Genomic DNA, 24,942 nt, shown 5'->3' with positions numbered 1-24,942 from the left:
TTCGCTGTAAAGCATATTTTCAAAATCTGACACGACAGGTCATTAACAAAAAGATAAGCCGTGTTTTGCTATATTGCACTTGTGATTTCATGAATATAAATATATATATATATTTTTTTTTGAATGTGGCGCTCTGCAATTCAGCGGTTGTTGATGAAAATGATCCCGCTAACAGGATGGGTTGCGTCAAGAAGTTAAGGAAAAATATTGTAATTTCCAAGGTTATTATTTCGGGAAATGTGAAGAGTGTTCCCGAGAAAGTCCCGGGATCCTGGTTACCCATGTTAATCCCTTGACATCAAAGGTTCCAAGACAATGACATCCTAGTAAGGACTCAAAATTTGGTCAAATGTATTCTGTACTAGCCCTTGAAAAGACCAAGAATACTCATGTCTCCTGAAATGGCAGCAAAAACTAGCTTCTGAAGTACCTTGTTCTCTTCCAGGAATTTGAGCTTGACGCAGACGTCGTTGCGCATCTTCTCATACTTCTCGCGGTGGATCTGGAACTGTTGCTGGGAGTGTTCCATCTTGGGCAGCGTGGTGGCATCCCGCGGGCCCAGGTTCAATTCCTCCAGGTCTGTGCGGTATGCGTCGAACTCAACTCTACAGGGGGTGTCAAAAACCAGACGAAAGTCAACTGCATACTCTTTTTTTTCACTTGCCAACGGTCAACCTTTTTCCAGACAACGAGGAGTTGGTTATACAACAAACAGATCTGGGACCAAGCTAGGGGTAGTAACACGACCAACAGTCAAACAAAATCCTACAAAACATTGATGAACCCCCCCAAAACACTAACTTGGACATGGCAATTTCCTAAACTGAGTCAATTTCAGAAAATGACTAGAAATAACGTATGCTGTCAAAAAGTTCAAAAAGAGGATGCACGTCAATCAACGAGTAACAGTAAACCAATTTAAACTGATATTCTCGTATTACCTGGCAATTTCATACTGTTTGGTGTTAATCATAGTGTCCTCAATTGTTTTGTCCACCAGTGTGTCCACACTGGCAATGAAGAAGTTGATTGCTCCCAATAGAGTCTCCCCATTTTTGGACAAAAGTTTTTGAGTGTCAGCATTGTAGCCAAACTCCTCCTGAAAGACAAGAATGCATCACACACTTTTTAGACAATTCAATAAGATAACTACCATAGAACAATTATATTATCTGAGCAAGCATAGTATCGTTGAATATGATCAAAATACTAATTCCCTAAAATATGATGCATTTCCTAAAGAGATTAATGGATATTGAGTGACCTCTCAATCAAGTAAAATTGTATTTGTCACATGCGCAGGTGTAGACAACAGGTGTAGACCATACCGTGAAATGCTTACTTACAAGCCCTTAACCAACATTGCAGTTAAGAACCCCCACCTGTGGACGTCAGGCCGTCATACTACCCTCATGGAGTCTGTTTCTGACCATTTGAGCAGACACATGCACATTTGTGGCCTGCTGGAGGTCATTTTGCAGGGCTCTGGCAGTGCTCCTCCTGCTCCTCCTTGCACAAAGGCGGAGGTAGCGGTCCTGCTGCTGGGTTGTTGCCCTCCTACGGCCTCCTCCACGTCTTCTAATGTACTGGCCTGTCTCCTGGTAGCGCCTCCATGCTCTGGACACTACGCTGACAGACACAGCAAACCTTGCCACAGCTCGCATTGATGTGCCATCCTGGATGAGCTGCACTACCTGAGCCACTTGTGTGGGTTGTAGACTCCGTCTCATGCTACCACTAGAGTGAAAGCACCGCCAGCATTCAAAAGTGACCCAAACATCAGCCAGGAAGCATAGGAACTGAGAAGTGGTCTGTGGTCACCACCTGCAGAACACTCCTTTATCGGGGGTGTCTTCCTAATTGCCTAGATTTTCCACCTGTTGTCTATTCCATTTGCACAACAGCATGTGAAATTTATTGTCAATCAGTGTTGCTTCCTAAGTGGACAGTTTGATTTCACAGAAGTGTGATTGACTTGGAGTTACATTGTGTTGTTTAAGTGTTCCCTTTATTTTTTTGAGCAGTGTAATAACGAGCCTATATACAGGGGGTATTGGTATAGAATCAATGTGTGGGGGCACCGGTTAGTCAAGGTAATATATACATGTGGGTAGAGTAATTAAAGTGACTTAGGTATAGATAATAACAGAGTAGCAGCAGCGTAAGGGGGGAGGGGAGCAATGCAAATAGTCTGGGTAGCCATTTGATTAGATGTTCAGCAGTCTTATGGATTGGGGTTAGAAGCAGTTTTAAAGTATTTTGTCCTAGACTTGGCGCTCCGGTACCGCTTGCCATGCGGTAGCAGAGAGAACAGTCTATGACTAGGGTGGCTGGAGTCAGACAATTTTTAGGGCCTTCCTCTGACACCGCCTGGTATAGAGGTCCTGGGTGGCAGGAAGCTTGGCCCCAGTGATGTACTGGGCCGTACGCACTACCCTCTGTAGTACCTTGCGATCAGAGACCGGGCAGTTGCCATACCAGGCAGTGATGGAACCAGGATGCTCTTGATGGTGCAACTGTAGAACCTTTTGAGGATCTGAGGATCCTTGCCAAATCTTTTCAGTCCATTGAGGGGGAATAGTTTTTGTTGTGCCCTCTTCACAACTGTGTTGATGTGCTTGGGCCATGTTAGTTTGTTGGTAATGTGTGTACTATCCCCTTCACAGGACAGCGCGAACTGGCTCTAACCTGAATAGAAAGAGTGGGAAGCCCCGGTGCACAAAATAACATTTTATTTTTATTGTCCAGTCTGAGATATGGCTTTTACTTTGCAACTCTGCCTAGAAGGCCAGCATCCCGGAGTCGCCGCTTCACTGTTGACATTGAGACTGGTGTTTTGCAGGCACTATTTAATGAAGCTGCCAGTTGAGGACTTGTGAGGCGTCTGTTTTTCAAACTCTAGACACTAATGTACCTGTCCTCTTGCTCAGTTGTGCACCGGGGCCTCCTACTCTTTCTATTCTGGTTAGAGCCAGTTTGCGCTCTTCTGTGAAGGGAGCAGTACACAGCGTTGTACAAGATCTTCAGTTTCTTTGCAATTTCTCGCATGAAATAGCCTTCATTTCTCAGAACAATAATAGACTGATGAGTTTCAGAAGAAAGGTCTTTGTTTCTTCCCATTTTGAGCCTGTAATAAAACCCATAAATGATGATGCTCCAGATACTCAACTAGTCTAAAGAAGGCCAGTTTTATTGCTTCTTTAAATCAGGACAACAGTTTTCATCTGTATTGACATAACTTCAAAAGGGTTTTCTAATGATCGATTAGCCTTTTAAAATGATAAACTTGGATTAGCTAAGACAACGTGCCATTGGAACACAGTAGTGATGGTTGCTGATAATGGGCCTCTGTACACCTATGTAGATATTCCATGAAAAATCTGCCGTCTCCAGCTACAATAGTAATTTACAACATTAAGAATGTCTACACTGTATTTATGATCAATTAGATATTTTATTTAAAAAATGGACATGGACATTTCTAGGTGACCAAACTTTTGAACGGTAGTGTACATTTAATCATTATAAAATTCCCATCAAGGGTTTCCAATTGAGAGCTCATAGATCAAATAACAATTCAGACAGTAACATTTAACTTCCAACCATGAGTTGTGCTTTCTTAAATCTAGAAACATGTTTATTTAAACCTTTAAAACAAATGGAAGTCTTAACTCTTAACAAACCAATGAACGTCTATGCCTAAATGTCACAGCAAATAAACAATTTGACAGACTTACTCATTATAAAACAGAAGGCTGTTAAAAAAAATCTAAGATGAAACATGGCAGTGCTACCATCTTAAAAGCAGAACATTGAAACAAACACACACACACACACACACACACACAAACACACTTTTCATTAGGCAGCAGTTGGGGATGTGCATAAATCCCATTACAATAAAGAAAGAACATAAAGTTCAGGACCCACCCAGTTTACTGTTCACAATTGCCTTTAAATCTGACAAGGGTTTTAGGTTGCTATCATTTACGCATAAGCAAATACTTAAAAACATGTATTTCGATTAAATGCACCGAATTAAAACGTGTGGAATTTACCATGAAATGCTTGATAACAAGCCATTTCCAAACCATGCAAAGTTAAAAAGTAAGAAAAATGTGCTAAAAAAATAAATAAAGGTAATATTAACACAAAATAACAACAACAATACTATGTACAAGGAGTACCGGTACTGAGTCAATTTGCAGGGGTACGAGGTAGTTGAGGTAATGTGTTCATGCAAGTAAGGATAAGAAAAGTGACTAGGCAATCTGGATCAGGGGTTGGAACCGGTTCAGGGAACATACAGTGGGGCAAAAAAGTATTTAGTCAGCCACCAATTGTGCAAGTTCTCCAACTTAAAAAGATGAGAGAGGCCTATAATTTTCATCATAGGTACACTTCAACTATGACAGACAAAATGATAAAAAAATTCCAGAAAATCACATTGTAGGATTTTTAATGAATTTCTTTGCAAATTATGGTGGAAAATAAGTATTTGGTGAATAACAAAAGTTTCTCAATAGTTTGTTATATAGCCTTTGTCGGCAATGACAGAGGTCAAACGTTTTCTGTAAGTCTTCACAAGGTTTTCACACACTGTTGCTGGTATTTTGGCCCATTCCTCCATGCAGATCTCCTCTAGAGCAGTGATGTTTTGGGGCTGTTACTGGGCAACACGGACTTTCAACTCCCTCCAAAGATTTTCATTGGGGTTGAGATCTGGAGACTGGCTAGGCCACTCCAGGACCTTGAAATGCTTCTTACGAAGCCACTCCTTCGTTGCCCGGGCGGTGTGGTTGGGATCATTGTCATGCTGAAAGACCCAGCCACATTTCATCTTCAATGCCCTTGCTGATGGGAGGTTTTCACTCAAAATCTCACGATACATGGCCCCATTCATTCTTTCCTTTACACGGACAGTCGTCCTGGTCCCTTTGCAGAAAAACAGCCCAAAAGCATGATGTTTCCACTCCCACAGTAGGTATGGCATTCTTTGTCCTCCAAACACAACAAGTTGAGTTTTTACCAAAAAGTTCTATCTTGGTTTCATCTGAGCATATGACATTCTCCCAGTCTTCTTGTGGATCATCCAAATGCTCTCTAGCAAACTTCAGACGGGCCTGGACATGTACTGGCTTAAGCAGGGGGACACGCCTGGCACTGCAGGATTTGAGTCCCTGGCGGCGTAGTGTGTTACTGATGGTAGGCTTTGTTAATTTGGTCCCAGCTCTCTGCAGGTCATTCACTAGGTCCCCCCGTGTGGTTCTGGGATTTTTGCTCACCGTTCTTGTGATCATTTTGACCCCACGGGGTTAGATCTTGCGTGGAGCCCCAGATCGAGGGAGATTATCAGTGGTCTTGTATGTCTTTCATTTCCTAATAATTGCTCCCACAGTTGATTTCTTCAAACCAAGCTGCTTACCTATTGCAGATTCAGTCTTCCCAGCCTGGTGCAGGTCTACAATTTTGTTTCTGGTGTCCTTTGACAGCTCTTTGGGCTTGGCCATAGTGGAGTTTGGAGTGTGACTGTTTGAGGTTGTGGACAGGTGTCTTTTATACTGATAACAAGTTCAAACAGGTGCCATTAATACAGGTAACGAGCGGAGGACAGAGGAGCCTCTTAAAGAAGAAGTTACAGGTCTGTGAGAGCCAGAAATCTTGCTTGTTTGTAGGTGACCAAATACTTATTTTCCACCATTATTTGCAAATAAATTCATTAAAAATCCTACAATGGGATTTTCTGGATTTTATTTTCTATTTTTGTCTGTCATAGTTGAAGTGTACCTATGATGAAAATGACAGGCCTCTCATCTTTTTAAGTGGGAGAACTTGCACATTGGTGGCTGACTAAATACTTTTTTTGCCCCACTAACTGAAAACCATAAAATAATTAAATGTTTGGGAGGAACAGAACCAGAACAAAAGTGATCTATACTGTTGCCGGGAACAGAAACGCTATTTTAAAAGCATGGAAACGGGTTAATAACCTTATTTTACATTCCGGGGATTTATCTCCAGTCCCACAAAACAAATGTAACAAAGCACCTATGAGTGACAGTGAGGGCTTTGCAAACTTATTATAGTGTCTGCCTGCCTGCCAGCTGAAATTCTTTGCCAGTGTGTGTAGGCTACCTCCCCTCCCTCCGAAGCATGCAGTCTACTGTAGTTACTAACGTTAAAGGCGTGATTCAAAAATTAGGGAGGGGGATTTTCAAATTAGGGAACAATGGATTAACTTTTTCAATTCTGGTTAAGGATACTACCAATATCACATTTTACATTGGATTTATTAACTACAAAAGTATTTTTTATTTTAATTCTGGTGCCACTCCACACACACTAGCTAGCTCTGGTCTAGTGCTTAAAAACTCTAGCCACATTATGGAACTGAGAGTCATGATCAAAGGCTAGCTCTGGTCCAACGTTAGTTAAGCCAACTCTGAAGTTCAAAGACATTCAAACTTTCTTCAAAGACGCCGCTCCTTCGTAGATATAATTCTGTGGGTCTAATTCAGATCATGCATGTCATAACAACATGCCCATTGCTTCATGCCCAGCGCTCTCCTCGCCCTTCACTACACTTGTCTGTCCAATGCATTTACATATCTTGCCCCCTCCATAGCAAGCTGTTCTATCCACTGGTGAAGTAATTTCATGTAAAAAAACAATGATTTCAGAGGTTTAAAAAAGGAACAGAAAGAACCTATATAAACTATTACTTTTTGGGGATTCGAACTGGTTCATAACTTCATTTTTCTGGTTGGAAAAGTGGAACAAAAGAAAATATGGTTCTGTTCAGAACAAATCGATTGGGAAATAATTTTCTTTCCATAGATACACTGCTGCTACTCTGTTTATGTGAAGAGTGTGAAAGTGTGTATTGGTGAGTGTAGCGTCAATATGCATGTAGGCGTGTTTTGTGTGTATTGAGCGTATGCAGTGTGTGTGTGTTGGAGTGCCAGTGTAGTATGTGTGAGTGTGCATAGAGCCAGTTCAAGAGAGTCGGTGCAGGGGGGGAAAATGACATTTGTTTAGTATTTCATACTATTTCAGTGTACATCAATAACGCATTTACTACAAACAATAAATGATGCATCATGTATGAAACAGCGAAGTCACATAATAGTTCTGGCTTTGCATGAAGCGGTCTGTCTTAAATCCATTTTATATAGAGACAAATGAAAACAATTTATCAAAGGCTTTTAGTGCGTTTGAGAATTCAACACAAGTGAACCCACTCAGAATCATCCGCACTGAGGCAACCTGAAGCAGCTCAAGTAAAAAAGAAAAGGGAGAAAATCACTGACTGATCTGACAGGTGAAAGCAAAATAGTGGAAACCTATCCAGTTCTTTCACCTAGCTATCAGGGGTTATGAAAAAAAAGTGATGAGGAAAGGAAGTCATTTCAGAGTATTGACAAAGAACCAGCGACAGAAATGGCCATCCTTACAAGGTATGCCCCAAACCACAGATCTAGGAAGAGGTTACTTTACCCCCAATCCTAACCTTACATTAACATTACAGGCATAAAGAATAAAAAAAAATCCTATATCAGTGGTTAGTGTCAACTACTTCAACCTACTCCAGCTTCAGGTTCCTGGGTAAGGTCAAAGTAAAAAAAAAATAATAATAAAAAAAAGAGTGTCTGACTCACATGGAGTTCCGGCGACTTGAGGCCGAGGTCAGCGAAGGCGTCGCCCAGCTGCCGCTGAGTCTGCATCATCTGGGTGAGCTGGTTGGCCAGAGTCTGGGTCAGCTTGATCACGTGCTCGTACTTGCGCTTGTTGTCGCGCAGCACTTCGATCTGCCCCTCCAGCTCCGGGTCCACCGTCCGTGAGCCGCGGCCCAGCTTCTCCAACAAGATCTGCCTGGTGCACTGCGGGGAGAGAAGTGTTAGCATTCATAATGTAACTGACCAAAGGAATGGAACGATTTAGCATTAGCATTCTAAAATAACAGACCTTGTGTTTCAAACAAGTTAGCGTTAGCATATATTATCCCAGTGTAACTGACCTGGGGTTTCGAACGACTTAGTGTTAGCATCGTTAGCATCCGAGAGTAGCTGATCTTGGTTTCAAACGAGTTAGCACTAACATTGTTAGCATTGAGAACCCAACATCAGATACACAGTCAGAATCCTAGTGTAACCAACCCCAGGTATCAAACCCAGGACTTGTCTCAAGACCATGTTAGCCCTCCAAGCTAAAGCCTGTGTGTTGGCTCTGGGAGCAGACAGATTTTATTTAACGGTTATCTAAAGCTGTGATCACATTCAAGGCAATATCTTTAAATGGATGTTAAAAATATGTATGTAGTGTTGTGTATGATCACTGAGAAACAGTTTTGCTGCATCAGATGTTCTACAGCAACCCTTTTGTTTCATTATTTTGTAAGTGTACAATAAAGCAGGGGAGCCATCAGTAAACATTCACAGCACAATGGGGAATAATGGACAGATGAGATCATAGGTAGCTCACCAATCCAACTATGACTATGAAAAGCTGCGTGTGTGTGTGTTGAAATGCCAGCTAAAGATGCCAGCCAGTTTGAAAAATGAAAGGAAAAGGGGTAGTTTACCTGTCCAAGTCGGAATGGATTGTGGGAGGGAGGGAGGGACTAAGGAGATAGAGGTGTGAAAAAGCAAGGTTGAGAATATGTGAGTGAGAGAAGGAGGGGGCAGTAGGTGCTGGTGGCAAGTATTACTTTGTACGTGTTGATGCTCCACTTCCTCACTAGGTCCAGTTTCTCCATGGCCGGGTTCTTCAAGTCATCTGCCAGGACCACCGGCCCGCTATGTGGCTGCCCTTGCATAGTGCCTGAAGAGAAAGGCGACTGTCATGAATGTTGAGTTGAATGTTGAGAGAGGCTGTATCTGTTAGCTTGGAGCTCTGGTAAGATATCATAAAGTGTGAAGAGAATATAAAACATAGATGTGAAACTATGGTGAATCAATCATAGGATTGATTTGCAATTTCAAGTCGTGTCAGACTGGAACATGGAGACACAGTCAAAGTTAGATGCCGACTATGATACTTTGACAATTATCCTCTTCAGCTAAAATACCACAAGAATGATCCTCTTCAGCTAAAATACCACAAGTATATACGCGTTTATCTGCAGGGGAAATACAAGCAACTGCAAGGAGTTTAATTTAGAGTAGAAGGGACAACCTGCAAGGAACTACAGGAGCCCAGTGATGCAAGGAGGATACAGGAGTTAAGCAGCGATGCTGATTAAAACTCGGGTGAAAGCTGTGGAAGGCTTGATTGGTCCTAGCAAGTGTGTGTTTGTGAAATGTTGAAACAAGACGAGGACCCTTACAGCCAGCTATGGGAGAAATGCAGACAACCTCAGCTGTTACGAACCAGAGACCACCGTCAAGTTTTCAGGTAGTCACATCCTTCACAGCTAGAAGCCAAAGGTGAAATTGAACAAATAGGGAGAGAGGGGAAGGACGCGAAGACAGAAGTCGAAAGACATGGGCGATGGATTTTGAAGGAATGACAGAACCTTGATAAAAAGAGGGAGCCAGGGAGAAAATCCCAACCAGAAAGAAGAGAGGGAGCAGAAAGCAGGTCCGTATTTCTCATCTCTGTTGCTGTAGGTACCTTTCTGTATCTCAGTCTGACTATCGCTGATGGGCCGCGCCAGGTGGCTAGCCAAGGCCGAGCTGGGAGCTACAGGTGCCACGGGAGACGTGGGCTGGCTTGCCGACACTGGAAACAGCAGGCAACAGTGGCGATTGATTAGTAAGTCAATTCATCAACACCCCCCTATCTAGAGCTGTCAAATGGAACCTCCCATGGGTCCTCCTTGGATGTTCCTTTAAAATGGGACTATAAATGTGGCAGCACACCACTAAGACCAAATAAGGGGTGTGCTCTGGAGATGACAGGCACATAACAGTACCACTGGACTAAAATGGTATATATATATATATATATATATATAATATATATATATATATATATATATATATATATATATATATACCATTTTAGTCCAGTGGTACTGTTATGTGCCTGTCATCTCCAGAGCACACCCCTTATTTGGTCTTAGTGGTGTGCTGCCACATTTATAGTCCCATTTTATATATAATATATATATATTTTATATATAATATTATACTATATATATATATATATATATATATATATATATATATATATATATATATATTTTATATATAATATTATACTATATATATATATATATATATATATATATATATATATATATATATATATATATATATATATATAATTTTACATTAGTCATCTTGTTTTTTTGTCCCACCCTTCAGGTCCACCTCAACCCCTCCCACCATCCAGTTTTGATTTCTATTACCCATATGTTTTTCAACTCTGCTGTTTCATAAAAGTCACGAACCTCTCTATTCTCATAGTTTCTACAGATTGTAAATGAAAATGTTTTGTTAACCTCTCTTGGGTAGGGGGCAGTATTTTGACATCCGGATGAAAAGCGTGGCCAAAGTAAACTGCCTGTTACTCAGGCACAGAAGCTAGGATATGCATATATGTAGATTTGGATAGAAAACACTCTAAAGTTTCTAAAACTGTTAAAATTATGTCTGTGAGTATAACAGAACTGAAATGGCAGGCAAAACCCCGAAGACAAACCCCCCCCCCCCCCCCCCCCAAAAAAAAAAAAAAATTCAGCCTACCTCTATTTTCAATGGCTATCACTTTAATTAAGTCCAAGTCCTCCCAGACTGCAGTTCCTAGGGCTTCCACTAGTTGTCAACAGTCTTTAGAAAGAGTTAAGATGGTTTTTTGGAAAAATGAGCCAGAAATTGTAGTTTTTCTAGGTGGCTCCCATTTTGGCTGTAGTGTTTCCAAGCGCGTGGAAGAGAGCGTGTTCTTTGGTATTTTTCTCCAGTAAAGACAATAACGATTCTCCGTCTTAAATTTTAGCGTTTATTTACGTATTAGGGTACCTAAGGTTTGATTATAAATGTTGTTTGACTTGTTTGGAAAAGTTTATTAGTAACATTTGGGATTAATTTTGTATGCATTTTTATGGAGGGAAACTGGGTGGATTATTGACTGAAGCGCACCAGCTAAACTGAGTTTTTATGGATATAAGGAAGGACATTATCAAATAAAAGGACCATTTGTGATGGCACTCCAAAAGGTCCCAGTTACAACAGAAGATCATCATCAAAGGTAAGGCATTTTTTATATCCCTATTTTCGTGTCGCAAAATGCCTTGCCTGGTTGAAATATGTTTTTCATGTGTTTGTATGCGGGGCGCTGTCCTCAGATAATCGCATGGTGTGCTTTCGCCGTAAAGCCTGTTTGAAATCTGACATTTTGGTGTATTATACTTGTGATTTTATGAAAGTTAAATATTTATAATACTGTAGTTTGAATTTCGCGCTCTGCAATTTCACCGGATGTTGGCCAGGTAGGACGCTACCGTCCCACCTGCCCATAAGAAGTTAAGAGTATTAATATATCGATCAATAATATGACTTTTCAAATCCTCAAGTAGTGGTATTTGCAGAGTTAGCACCAGGTAAATGTTAAAATTTTTCAGCTATTCCTAAACCTGCGACCAAAAACAAGGTACATATGGGCAGTACAAAAACAAGTGATCATCTAATGATTCTGACACTTCATAACAAAATCTGCAGAGCTGGGATGGTTGTATCCCCAATAAATAAATAAATAAATAAATAAATAAATACAAATATTATATTGGTTGCAAGAATTATATAATAATTTAAACTGAAAAATGTCCTTATTAGTCTAACATTAAATGACAAATAGATGAAAAAAAATGAGAAAAAAAACAAAAATCACTGATATAAAGACATTACGTAGACCTGGACAACTTCTGAAAAGGGCAGTCGAGTTGAACAATTGTTGCATAGATACTGTATCATTGAAGTGAAACCTTTTGATTCTGTTAATTACAGTCACAAGAGTCAATCGATGCAAACATCAAGTCTCTTTGGGTTGTGACTTCACCTCCTTCAGTAGGCGTGTATGGGCATGCCAAGGTAAGTACTTCCCAGTTTCCACCACAGCCTCAAAATCTATACAGTTTGTGTTAATAGCTTTCCAATGTCTTTATTAATTCAGAGTGATAAAAGATATCTACATGACTTCAGAGGAGAGGGGACGGCGGTCACACAAGAGTCTCCAATCCTCTGCCAAGGGGGTGAGAGTTAATTTATTTTTGTGTGTAACGAGGATGCTATAATGAAAGGGGTGCCAGGAGGAAAAACGGAGTTCAGAGGCGATTCATTAAAACTCAATTGGACTCCTCCTTTATAAATTCAAATGTCGTCCTTATCTATCCATATCGCTGGTGCTGGACAGAGGGGCAGCTTGTTAGGACGACGCAAACAAAGTACCTTGCATTTTGCAACCTGAACTGAAACACCGGGGTTGAATGAGGGCGAGCTTGGCAGGTCGAAACACATTCCAGGGCTTTTCTTTATTTTTACTATTTTCTACATTGTAGAATAATAGCAAAGACATTGCAAACTATTACGGACGACAAGGGGAAACCCAGCTGCCCAGTGACGCGAGTCTACCAGACGGGGTAAATGCATTTTCTACTCGCTTTGAGGCAAGCAACACTGAAGCATGCATGAGATCACCAACTGTTCTGGACGACTGTGTGATCATGCTCTCCGTAGCTAATGTGAACAAGAATTTAAACAGGTCAACATTCGCAAGGCCAGACGGATTACCAGGACGTGCAGTCCGAGCATGTGCGGACCAACTGGCAAGTGTCTTCACTGATATTTTCAACCTCTTCCTGACCCAGTCTGTAATACCTACATGTTTCAAGCAGACCACCATAGTCCCTGTGCCCGAGAAAGCGAAGGTAACCTGCCTAAATGACTACCACCCTGTAGCACTCATGCCGGTAGCCATTAAGTCCTTTGAAAGGCTGGTCGCGGCTCCCATCAACACCATCATCGCGGAAACCCTAGATCCACTCCAATTCGCATACCGGCCCAACAGATCCACAGATGACGCAATCTGAATCGCACTCCACACTGCCCTTTCCCACCAGGACCAACAAAATAACACCTATGTGAGAATGCTGTTCATTGACTACAGCTTAGAGTTCAACACCATAGTGCCCACAAAGCTCAACACTAAGCTAAGGACCCTGGAACTAAACACCTCCCTCTGCAACTGGATCCTTGACTTCCTGACGGGCCACCCCCAGGAGTTAAGGGTAGACAACAACACATCTGCCACGCTGATCCTCAACACGGGGGCCCCTAGGGTAAGTGTTTCGTCCCCTCCTGTACTCCCCGTTTACCCACGACTGGGTGGCCAAGCACAACTACAACACCATCATTAAGTTTGCTGACGATAGGCATCCCAAGTGGCGCACTACAGATCCGGGTTTGATCCTGGGCTGTCGCAGCCGGCCGCAACCGGGAGACCCATGAGGCGATGCACAATTGGCCCAGCATCGTCAGGGTTACGGGAGGGTTTGGCCGGATGTCCTTGTCCCATCGCGCTCGAGTGACTCCTGTGGCGGGCAGGGGCATGCACACCGGCACGGTCGCCAGTTGTATGGTGTTTCCTCTGACAAATTGGTCCAGCTGGCTTCCGGATTAAGCGATCAGTATCAAGAAGCAGTACAGCTTGGAAGGGTCGTGTTTTGGAGGATGCATTGCTCTCGGCTTTTGCCTCAGAGTCCGTACGGTAGTTGCAGCAATGGGACAAGACTGCAACGACCAATTGGATATGACAAAAATTGGGGAGAAAGGGGTAAAAGTACCAAAAAAAATAATAACTTAATTGATTGAACAGTATAACCCATCTTATTGGCACCGGCGGACAATATCAGCCATGTCACCACTGAGTGTGCATATTCACTTTTTATCACCACTTGAAAGTTAGTTTTTGGACAATAATTTCCTCCTCCCGGTTAGATGGATGTCATATAGAGTACGACAGTAGGAGTCATAACACCCATAAAACAAGGAAATGGTTCCAATCGTTTTTACACCATTCATTTTTTTACGTTTAAAATAAGGGCTGTGTTTCGTGTAGGCTTACCCTGTAGTGACGTTTTGATAAATCTCTCTAGGACAAGGTGACTTATCAATTTATTCGCCTGTTTTACTCAACTAAAAAATAAACGCTAAATAGCCGCTAATGTGGCTATATCATAAAGAACTACAAATGCCATGATCTGAACGAGATTATATTGATAAAGTCACCTTGTCCGAGAGGGATTTACATAGTTAATCAAAACTTCACGGCAGGGTAAGCCTACACGAAACACAGCCCTTTTTGTATGTTTCTAAAATACCCTTTGGGAAAAATTTATGGAATCATTTCACTCTTTGACCACTAGGTTTTATGGGTAGTATGACACCTCCACTGTGGGGCTCAATTATAGGCTAAGTGTCTCCCTTTTTCATCGACCTATATGATTCAGTCATAATTTTTATTGAACTGTTTGTCAGCAGAGTAGGCAAAACATTTTTTTGTCATACTAAAAAAGATTCTGCTAATGTCTCCAGTCATATAAAGTGTAATAGAATTGTATTTATAAAAATCCAAGAAACGCATCTCATATAGCCTATAGCAGGGGTGAGCAAACTTTTTTGCTCGAGGGCCACATTGGGATTTTGAAATTCAAAAGGAGGGCGGCATTTTTGGGGGGACCAATTGTTTGTTAAAATCAATTTGCGGGGGCCTCCCGAGTGGTGCAGCGGTCTAAGGCACTGCTTGAGGCGTCACTACAGACCCGGGTTCGATCCCAGGCGGTGTCACAGCTAGCCGTGACTGGGAGACCCATGAAGCGGCGCACTATTGGCCCAGTGTCGTCTATAGCCTACTCTACGCTACTACGCACTCAACCATGAATTGAAGTATTTTTTTGAGAACACTGATTGAGGTATATTTGCCTAAATCATGACTACCCAATCTACTCATCACATTAGGAATAGTAGGCTTAGTAGTAGTCTGCAAATGTGATGATGCGAGGAATACTTTATTATAAAAATGTGTAATTTTATGGTGAAAATTTGGTCTGTCTGGTGCCCACCTAACTAAAGAATAACTACACAAAAACCTGACCTAAAATTGTCCCCTAATGTGGCTTAAGCATTGATGTGGACTTAGAACATCCATAAAATGTATGTAGGTTCAGAACTTTTGTGAAACAGCACAGTTGAAAAACATTTGGCAAATCAAAACTGGATGGTCTTCAGATACAGTGGGGCAAAAAAGTATTTAGTCAGCCACCAAGTTCTCCCACTTAAAAAGATGAGGCCTGTAATTTTCATCATAGGTACACTTCAACTATGACAGACAAAATTAGAATGTTTTTTCTCCAGAAAATCACATTGTAGGATTTTTTATGAATTTATTTGCAAATTATGGTGGAAAATAAGTTATGATCACCTACACATAAAATAAGTATTTGATCACCTACAAACAAGCAAGATTTCTGGCTCTCACAGACTTGTAACAACTTCTTTAAGAGGCTCCTCTGTCCTCCACTGGTTACCTGTATTAATGGCACCTGTTTGAACTTGTTATCAGTATAAAAGACACCTGTCCACAACCTCAAACAGTCACACTCCAAACTCCCACTATGGCCAAGACCAAAGAGCTGTCAAAGGACACCAGAAACAAAATTGTAGACCTGCACCAGGCTGGGAAGACTGAATCTGCAATAGGTAAGCAGCTTGGTTTGAAGAAATCAACTGTGGGAGCAATTATTAGGAAATGAAAGACATACAAGACCACTGATAATCTCCCCCTGATCTGGGGCTCCACGCAAGATCTAACCCCGTGGGGTCAAAATGATCACAAGAACGGTGAGCAAAAATCCCAGAACCACACGGGGGGACCTAGTGAATGACCTGCAGAGAGCTGGGACCAAAGTAACAAAGCCTACCATCAGTAACACACTACGCCGCCAGGGACTCAAATCCTGCAGTGCCAGACGTGTCCCCCTGCTTAAAGCCAGTACATGTCCAGGCCCATCTGAAGTTTGCTAGAGAGCATTTGGATGATCCAGAAGAAGATTGGGAGAATGTCATATGGTCAGATGAAACCAAAATAGAACATTTTGGTAAAAACTCAACTCGTCGTGTTTGGAGGACAAAGAACGCTGAGTTGCATCCAAAGAATACCATACCTACTGTGAAGCATGGGGGTGGAAACATCATGCTTTGGGGCTGTTTTTCTGCAAAGGGACCAGGACAACTGATCCGTGTAAAGGAAAGAATGAATGGGGCCATGTATCGTGAGATTTTGAGTGAAAACCTCCTTCCATCAGCAAGGGCATTGAAGATGAAACGTGGCTGGGTCTTTCAGCATGACAATGATCCCAAACACACCGCCCGGGCAATGAAGGAGTGGCTTCGTAAGAAGTTTTTCAAGGTCCTGGAGTGGCCTAGCCAGTCTCCAGATCTCAACCCCATAGAAAATCTTTGGAGGGAGTTGAAAGTCCGTGTTGCCCCGCAACAGCCCCAAAACATCACTGCTCTAGAGGAGATCTACATGGAGGAATGGGCCAAAATACCAGCAACAGTGTGTGAAAACCTTGTGAAGACTTACAGAAAACGTTTGACCTCTGTCATTGCCAACAAAGGGTATATAACAAAGTATTGAGATAAACTTTTGTTATTGACCAAATACTTATTTTCCACCATAATTTGCAAATAAATTAATAAAAAATCCTACAATGTGATTTTTTTGTCTGTCAATGTGATCTAATTTTGTCTGTCATAGTTGAAGTGTACCTCTTTTCAGGTGGGAGAACTTGCACAATTGGTGGCTGACTAAATACTTTTTTCCCCCACTGTAGATGGGAGGGGTTGAAAACTGAAAGATGGGAATAAAACCAAAAAAGGTAACTATTGTAATATATATATATATATATATATATATATATATATATATATATATACAATATAACTATTGTACACACATACACTGCTCAAAAAAATAAAGGGAACACTAAAATAACCCATCCTAGATCTGAATGAATGAAATATTCTTATTAAATACTTTTTTTCTTTACATAGTTGAATGTGCTGACAACAAAATCACACAAAAATGATCAATGGAAATCAAATTTATCAACCCATGGAGGTCTGGATTTGGAGTCACACTCAAAATTAAAGTGGAAAACTACACTACAGGCTGATCCAACTTTGATGTAATGTCCTTAAAACAAGTCAAAATGAGGCTCAGTAGTGTGTGTGGCCTCAACGTGCCTGTATGACCTCCCTACAACGCCTGGGCATGCTCCTGATGTGGCGGATGGTCTCCTGAGGGATCTCCTCCCAGACCTGGACTAAAGCATCTGCCAACTCCTGGACAGTCTGTGGTGCTATTGGTGGATGGAGCGAGACATAATGTCCCAGATGTGCTCAATTGGATTCAGGTCTGGGAAACAGGCGGGCCAGTCCATAGCATCAATGCCTTCCTCTTGCAGGAACTGCTGACACACTTCAGCCACATGAAGTCTAGCATTGTCTTGCATTAGGAGGAAACTAGGGCCAACCGCACCAGCATATGGTCTCACAAGGGATCCGATGATCTCATCTCGGTACCTAATGGCAGTCAGGCTACCTCTGGCGAGCACATGGAGGGCTGTGCGGCCCCCCAAAGAAATGCCACCCCACACCATGACTGACCCACCGCCAAACCAGTCATGCTGGAGGATGTTGCAGGCAGCAGAACGTTCTCCACGGCGTCTCCAGACTGTCACATGTGCTCAGTGGCGAATTTGCCAATCTTGGTGTTCTCTGGCAAATGCCAAACGTCCTGCACGGTGTTGGGCTGTAAGCACAACCCCCACCTGTGGACGTCGGGCCCTCATACCATCCTCATGGCAGACACATGCACATTTGTGGCCTGCTGGAGGTCATTTTGCAGGGCTCTGGCAGTGCTCCTCCTTGCACAAAGGCAGAGGTAGCGGTCCTGCTGCTGGGTTGTTGCCCTCCTACGGCCTCCTCCACCTGTCCTAATGTACTGGCCTGTCTCCTGGTAGCGCCTCCATGCTCTGGACACTACGCTGACAGACACAGCAAACCTTGCCACAGCTCGCATTGATGTGCCATCCTGGATGAGCTGCACTACCTGAGCCACTTGTGTGGGTTGTAGACTCCGTCTCATGCTACCACTAGAGTGAAAGCACCGCCAGCATTCAGAAGTGACCAAAACATGCATAGGAACTGAGAAGTGGTCTGTGGACACCACCTGCAGAACCACTCCTTTATTGGGGGTGTCTTGCTAATTGCCTATAATTTCCACCTGTTGTCTATTCAATTTGCACAACAGCATGTGAAATTTATTGTCAATCAGTGTTGCTTCCTAAGTGGATAGTTTGATATCACAGAAGTGTGATTGACTTGGAGTTACATTGTGTTGTTTAAGTGTTCCCTTTATTTTTTTGAGCAGTGTGTGTGTGTATATATATATATATATATATAAGCTGAAAGTAGAAGCCTAAATGTTGTTGTCCATTAGTTTACTCCAATTAGAAGAGGGGTGGTAGGGTTAGGGAAAACTAATACTAGGGGGAAAAAATACATATCATACGTACAATAGTTTGGGGTCACTTAGAAATGTCCTTGTTTTTGAACGAAAAGTGTACACATTTTTTGTCCATTAAGGCGGAAATTGCACAAAGTAGGGGGGAGCTGTAAGAGGTTAAAGTAAAATATATCAGAAATACCGTGTAGGGGGATCACATGACCCTTGAACGAGATGGCCGCATGAACTAAGAGCTCCGCACAAGTAGTTTCCAATTCCTAATCTTACCTCCACCCCAAGTTCACACTCATCTAGCTTTAGCAAGAAAAAGTCATGGCGGCTACAAAAGGCGACACTACAGGTGACATTTTTACCCGGACTCGAGTATTAGCGACGGAAAAAGCCTCCAAGAAGAAGCTAGCTTCAGAAAAAACTAGAGCCATTAGCCAGGAGCAAGAGAACCCGCTCCGCCACGAGGCACAACGAATGCCAACCTCGCACTCTGTCGAAGACATCCTTTCTGAGATGAGATCCCAACGTACAGAACTAAACACTAAATTAGATGCCATTAATTCTCAGCTCAGTGCGATAGGGGGCAAGGTGACAATCCTGGAAAACGCTTTGCCTGACATCAACAACAAGATAACCATAAACGCGGGGTGCCTGGACGAGGCAGAGGGGCGAATCCTATCCATGGAAAACTTATTGACAGATGCCATGGAAACAATAGCATATGCTAAAAAGAAAATCGAGCATCTGGAAGAGAAAACAGAGGACCTGGAAAACAGGGGGCGAAGGAATAATTGTGTTCTATTCAATCTGGGCGAAAAAGAAGAGGGAAACATGCCACTGATCCGCTACCTGCAAGACAAACTTCCCGAGTGGCTCCACCTGCCCACCGACAGGCCCATAGAACTCGAGAGAGCTCACCGAGCACTGAGGCCCCCTCCAGCAGCCGGACAACCACCGCGCCCAATCACCATACGTTTCCTGAGATTCACCGACAAGGAACGAGTCCTACAGGCGGCGAAAAACAACACCATCACAGTGGGAAACACCAAACTCGCTTTACACCAGGACCTGTCAGCTGGAATACGCCGAAAGCGCCGAGAATTTGACGAAGTGAAGAAATACTCCATTGACAGAGGCATCTTCAGGGGATTCAAATACCCAAACGAGCTCAGGATTCTTCACCAAGGAGCCTTGCGACACTTCAAAACTCCCGAAGAGGCAAAGCGTTTTTTGAAAGACAATCCTGGCCAATAAGAAACAGACCAATGACTAAATGCGATTAATGCCATTACTAAAGGAGGTAAGACGACATATAGCCGATATCCAGAGATCCACCCCCTAAATGTCATTATAGCCGTCCAATTTATATTTATTGTCCTTTAACTGAGAGGGGTGGGCTGTATAGCCTAACCTAGGCCTACTAATGTTTCAGCCTACTTTTATTTCCCTGTTTTTTGTTGTTGTTGCTATTATTACCTGGGGTTCCCTATGTCCCTTGGGGAGGTATATGTAGGCTGGGCTATTGATTTTTATTTTTCTCCCCTCTTTTACTGTGGTCTGGACGAGGGCAACTGTGTTATTTACTCAATGCGGGGTGGAGAGGATGAGGCATTTATTTGGTGGGGAGAGGGGGACGTTGTGCGTTGCTAACTGTTCCCGGTTTTTGTTTTATTCGGAACACAGAATTGAGACTGAGCGGGGGGGTGATAGATCCAACGGGATGTGTCGAGTTGTTTGGGAACTCGGCTGGGGTGTTCAGAGATTATTATTTTATGTACACCATTTATTTTCCTTTTATGTGAACGCAGCTGTAATTACTATCCACTTTTACCCAGCGATGACTTGCACTAAAGTTCGATTGCTGCTCGATGACGATGACTAGTACCTTAAATCTATTGACATGGAACTGCCATGGTCTAGGACATGCAATAAAACGAAAAAAGATACTATGTGCCCAAAAAAAGGAAAAGGCAGACATTGCGCTATTACAAGAGACACACCTCTGTGATGCTGAACATGCCAAACTCCGCAGAGCTTGGGTGGGACAGGTGTATTTCTCATCTTTCAAATCAAACAGTAGAGGCACAGCCATACCTATCAATAAAAATGTTCCATTCATAATTGACAAAAACATATCTGATCCGGAGGGGAGATTTATTTTGATAACTGGGTCACTATATGGTCAACCAATTACTTATTAAACATATACGCCCCTAACACAGATACTCCTGCCTTCATGTCAAAAATCATAACCCTGTTCAATGAGCATTGTGTCTCCTTTGGCGTGGTGGCTGGATATTTTAATTGTACCCTTAACCCAACCCTAGACAAATCATCTCAAGTCCCCACCACAAATCCTAGATCTGCAAAGATGTTGAACTCTCTTACTAAAGAGATGGGACTGATAGATATCTGGAGAGAGAATAATAGCTCATCTATGGACTATACATACTACTCTAATGTCCATAACACCTACTCCCGTATAGATTACATTTTTATCCCAAAGAGTTTCATAAATTCAGCCACATGTACAATCGGACCCATAGCACTTTCAGATCACGCCTTTGTCCACCTCCGCTTTGACCTCTGCAAAAACATCCCTAGGTCAAAGAGCTGGAAATTCAACACCTCCATGCTATTAAATGACGAGTTCCATACATTGGTAACTACATGGATAGACAACTACACACAAGACAATAAAGATTCTCCTGTTTCTCCGGCCACAATGTGGGACGCTGCTAAAGCCACACTAAGAGGTCATCTAATTGCATATGCTTCCTCTAAGAAAAAAGCAATGGAAGCACACAGGCTAGATCTTGAGAGGGAGCTGGAATGCTGTGAAAAAATACATAAACAATCCCTAGACAGCACTTCCTGGAGTCATCTTAAAGCAGCCAAAGCCAAACTGAATTTGGACTACACTCGGGAGATAAAAAAAAAAGTTTTCTTTACAAAACAGAAATACCATGAGTATAGCAATAGGCCCAGTAGATTGCTTGCTTACCAATTAAAAAAGGAGCAGTCAGAGCGTACAATCATGGCTATCCGAACAGCAGAGAACGAGGTCACATATGACCCAAAAAAGATCAATTTAACTTTTCATGATTTTTACTGCAAACTATATACCTCTGAGAGAAAACACACGGAGGCAGAGCTCCACTCTTTCCTAGAGGGAATCTCGCTACCTAAACTATCAGAGACCGACCAGGAAGATCTCAACTCCCCCTTCACTCCTGAGGAGATCCTGGAGGCAATTACCTCCATGCCACCTAATAAGTCCCCAGGCCCAGATGGATTCCCCAGAGAGTTCTACAAAGCTTTTTGGCCCCAGCTCAGCCCTATCTTCATGCCAATGCTGGAGGATTTTTGCAAAAACTGAGTTCTCCCAGACTCAATGCACACAGCTCGCATTACAGTGTTGCTAAAAAAGGACAAGGACCCCCTATCCTGCTCGTCCTTCCAGCCCATAAGCTTGTTGGATTTCGACTATAAAATAATTACCAAATTGCTCGCCAAAAGACTAAACACTCTTCTTCCCAAAATAATAAAAGCGGACCAAACTGGATTTATTAGAGACAGATACTCTTCTGATAACATTCGCCGTCTTTTTGATATTATTGATCAAGTAAACGCACAAAAGACCCCTGTCCTGCTGGCTTCACTGGATGCTGAGAAGGCGTTTGACAGGATGGAGTGGAGCTTTCTGTTTTCAGTCTTAGAAAAGTTCAATATGGGCCCAAATTTTATTAAATGGATCAAATCACTATACTCTCATCCAAATGCCATGGTGACTACTAATGGACTGAACTCTGACAGATTCCCTCTGGAACGGGGCACAAGACAAGGGTGCTCGCTGTCCCCGCTGCTCTACTTGTTGGGGGCGGAGCCTCTGGCAGAGCTGATAAGGAGCAATCCAAGTATTATGGGTGTTTCTGCAGGCGGCCTGCAGCACAAGATTTCGCTTTACGCGGATGATGTCTTGCTCTACATATCCAACCCTGAGAAATCCCTCCCTCTCATTTTAGACACAATTGCTCAGTATGGCAAGTTTTCAGGTTATAAGATCAATTTTAACAAATCCACTGTCTGCCCTCTCAATATTACACTCACCAGCTCTATGAAGACACTTCGTCCTTTCCAATGGAAAACACAGGGGTTTCAATACCTCGGGATCTTCATAACACCAGATCTGAATAGCCTTTTAAGGAAAATTATCTTCCACTCCTGGATCGAATCAAGAACGATCTCCAAACCTGGATCTCCCTCCCAATTAGCTTAGTAGGAAGAATTAATGTAATCCGTATGAACGTCCTCCCTAGACTAAACTACTTATTTCAGATGCTCCCATGCTATCTCCCAGTTTCCTTCTTCAAAACAACTAACCAAAGCATCACCAAATTTATATGGGGCAATAAAAAACCTAGGATCAAGTTTTCCACTTTATCAAAACCTGAATCTAAAGGGGGTCTTGCCCTTCCCTCCCTTCAACTGTACTACTGGTCTGCCCAAATCCGCAACATGCTAACATGGATCACAAACAGACAAGAGTCAACGTGGATTCAGATAGAAGCCCAATCCTGTGGTTCATTGCCCTTAAGCTCAATTATATTCATTAATAACTTTAGTTAAGTGGGCAACATAGCCAAAACCTTTGCGATTTACAGCACCCTACTAGCGTGGAGGGACTGTAAGAAATACCTGGGCATTTCCTCCCAAATATGTTCTCACTCGCCTATAGTAGGCAACCCAGACTTGCCAAAAGCCCTGAGGGATGCCAACTTCAATCTTTGGCATACTCTAGGAATCAGGACCTTTTCAGACCTATTTCATCAGAAAACCACTACACTGAAATCCTTTCAAGAGCTCTGCAGTGAATTCGATGTGCCAAGATCCCATTTTTTCAAATATCTTCAAATTAGACATGTCATTTCCTCATTTACCTCCAAGAGGAGGTTTAGAACTCAGTTGAATGAAGTTGAAACCCTTCTTGTCACAGCACAATCCATTAAAGGCAAAATATCTTACATCTATAGACTCCTTTCTGAGAAAGGAAGCTCCTCCTTTACTCCTTTGAAAATAATCTGGGAACAGGACCTTGGTCTGGTCTGACTATCAGTGATGAATTATGGGCGGAGGTTTGCGACAGGGTATACTGCTCCTCTACCAGTGTAAAAATGAAAGAATCTAATTACAAATTTTTGTACAAATGTTATTATACTCCTTTGAGACTCCATAGAATGAAAACAGATATGTCTCCTAACTGTAAAAGATGTACCTCTGAAAGTGGAACCTATATGCATGTATTTTGGAGCTGTAGGGAGATTGCCAGATTCTGGCAATGTGTACATACTGCTGCACAGAAAATACTAGAGGTACAGTTTGATATGACCCCGTGTATCTATCTTCTTAATGCCCAGCAGGACTTTGTTCTTGATCCTGACAGAGAAAATTTGCTTATGACTATTACATACTTTGCTAAGAAATGTATTCTTCTATTGTGGGCCTCAAATACCCCTCCTACATTTAAAATGTGGATTGACCAGATTGTTGACTTTCTTCCTCTTGAAAAGCTCACTTATGACCTCCACAAGAGACAGCCCAAGTTTGATAGACTCTGGTCTTCACTATTCAACTATATCTCAAACTGGACAGAGTGAACGGGGGTGACTAGGGAAATGCCCTGACCTTTCTTCTGAAACTTGAAACTTGTCAATCTATTCTTAATTCTGAGAAATTAAGTCTATTCCATGAGAGAAATTGCCAAGAAACTGGAGATATCGTACAACGCTGTGTACTACTCCATTCACAGAACAGCGCAAACTGGCTCTAACCAGAATAGAAAGAGGAGTGGGAGGCCCCGGTGCACAACTGAGCAAGAGGACAAGTACATTTGTGGCTAGTTTGAGAAACAGACACCTCAAGTCCTCAACTGGCAGCTTCATTAAATAGTAGCTGCAAAACACCAGTCTCAACGTCAACAGTGAAGAGACGACTCTGGGATGCTGGCCTTCTAGGCAGAGTTCCTCTGTCCAGTGTGTGTACTTTTGCCTATCTTTTCTTTTTATTGGCCAGTCTAAGATATAGTTTTTTCCTTGCAACTCTGCCTAGAAGGCCAGCATCCCGGAGTCGCCTCTACACTGTGACGTTGAGACTGGTGTTTTGCAGCTACTATTTATTTAGTCTTTTAAAATGATAAACTTGGATTAGCTAACACAACGTACCATTGGAAGTGATGGTTGCTGATAACGGGCCTCTGTATGCCTATGTAGATATTCCATTAAAAATCAGCTGTTTCCAGCTACAAAAATAAAATAAATCTATATCCACACACACACAGAGAGAGAGAGTTGAAGTCGGAAGTTTACATACACCTTTAGCCAAATACATTTAAAAACTCAGTTTTTCACAATTCATGACATTTAA

The 24,942-nt window shown here is 42.3% G+C and overlaps 1 protein-coding gene across 6 annotated transcripts in view; it reads right to left on the bottom strand.

Moving 5' to 3' along the window:
• The window catches only part of LOC139374935 (arfaptin-1-like), a 55,046-nt gene that overhangs the window by 4,327 nt on the left and 25,777 nt on the right, over positions 1–24,942 (bottom strand). For 3 of the 6 annotated variants that reach the window (XM_071116187.1, XM_071116185.1, XM_071116188.1), the window contains 5 exons: positions 9,613–9,720; positions 8,708–8,820; positions 7,659–7,880; positions 942–1,099; positions 431–605 (listed from right to left, as the gene is read on the bottom strand). In XM_071116187.1, coding sequence (XP_070972288.1) covers positions 431–605; positions 942–1,099; positions 7,659–7,880; positions 8,708–8,820; positions 9,613–9,720 — 776 coding nt within the window. The remainder of the gene's footprint in view (positions 1–430; positions 606–941; positions 1,100–7,658; positions 7,881–8,707; positions 8,821–9,612; positions 9,721–24,942) is intronic. The other 3 variants (XM_071116189.1, XM_071116186.1, XM_071116190.1) reach the window with 1 other exon arrangement.

This window comes from Oncorhynchus clarkii, chromosome 19, assembly GCF_045791955.1.
Source record: "Oncorhynchus clarkii lewisi isolate Uvic-CL-2024 chromosome 19, UVic_Ocla_1.0, whole genome shotgun sequence".
NCBI classification, from domain to species: Eukaryota; Metazoa; Chordata; class Actinopteri; order Salmoniformes; family Salmonidae; genus Oncorhynchus; species Oncorhynchus clarkii.
This window is presented reverse-complemented; position numbering and strand designations above follow the sequence as displayed.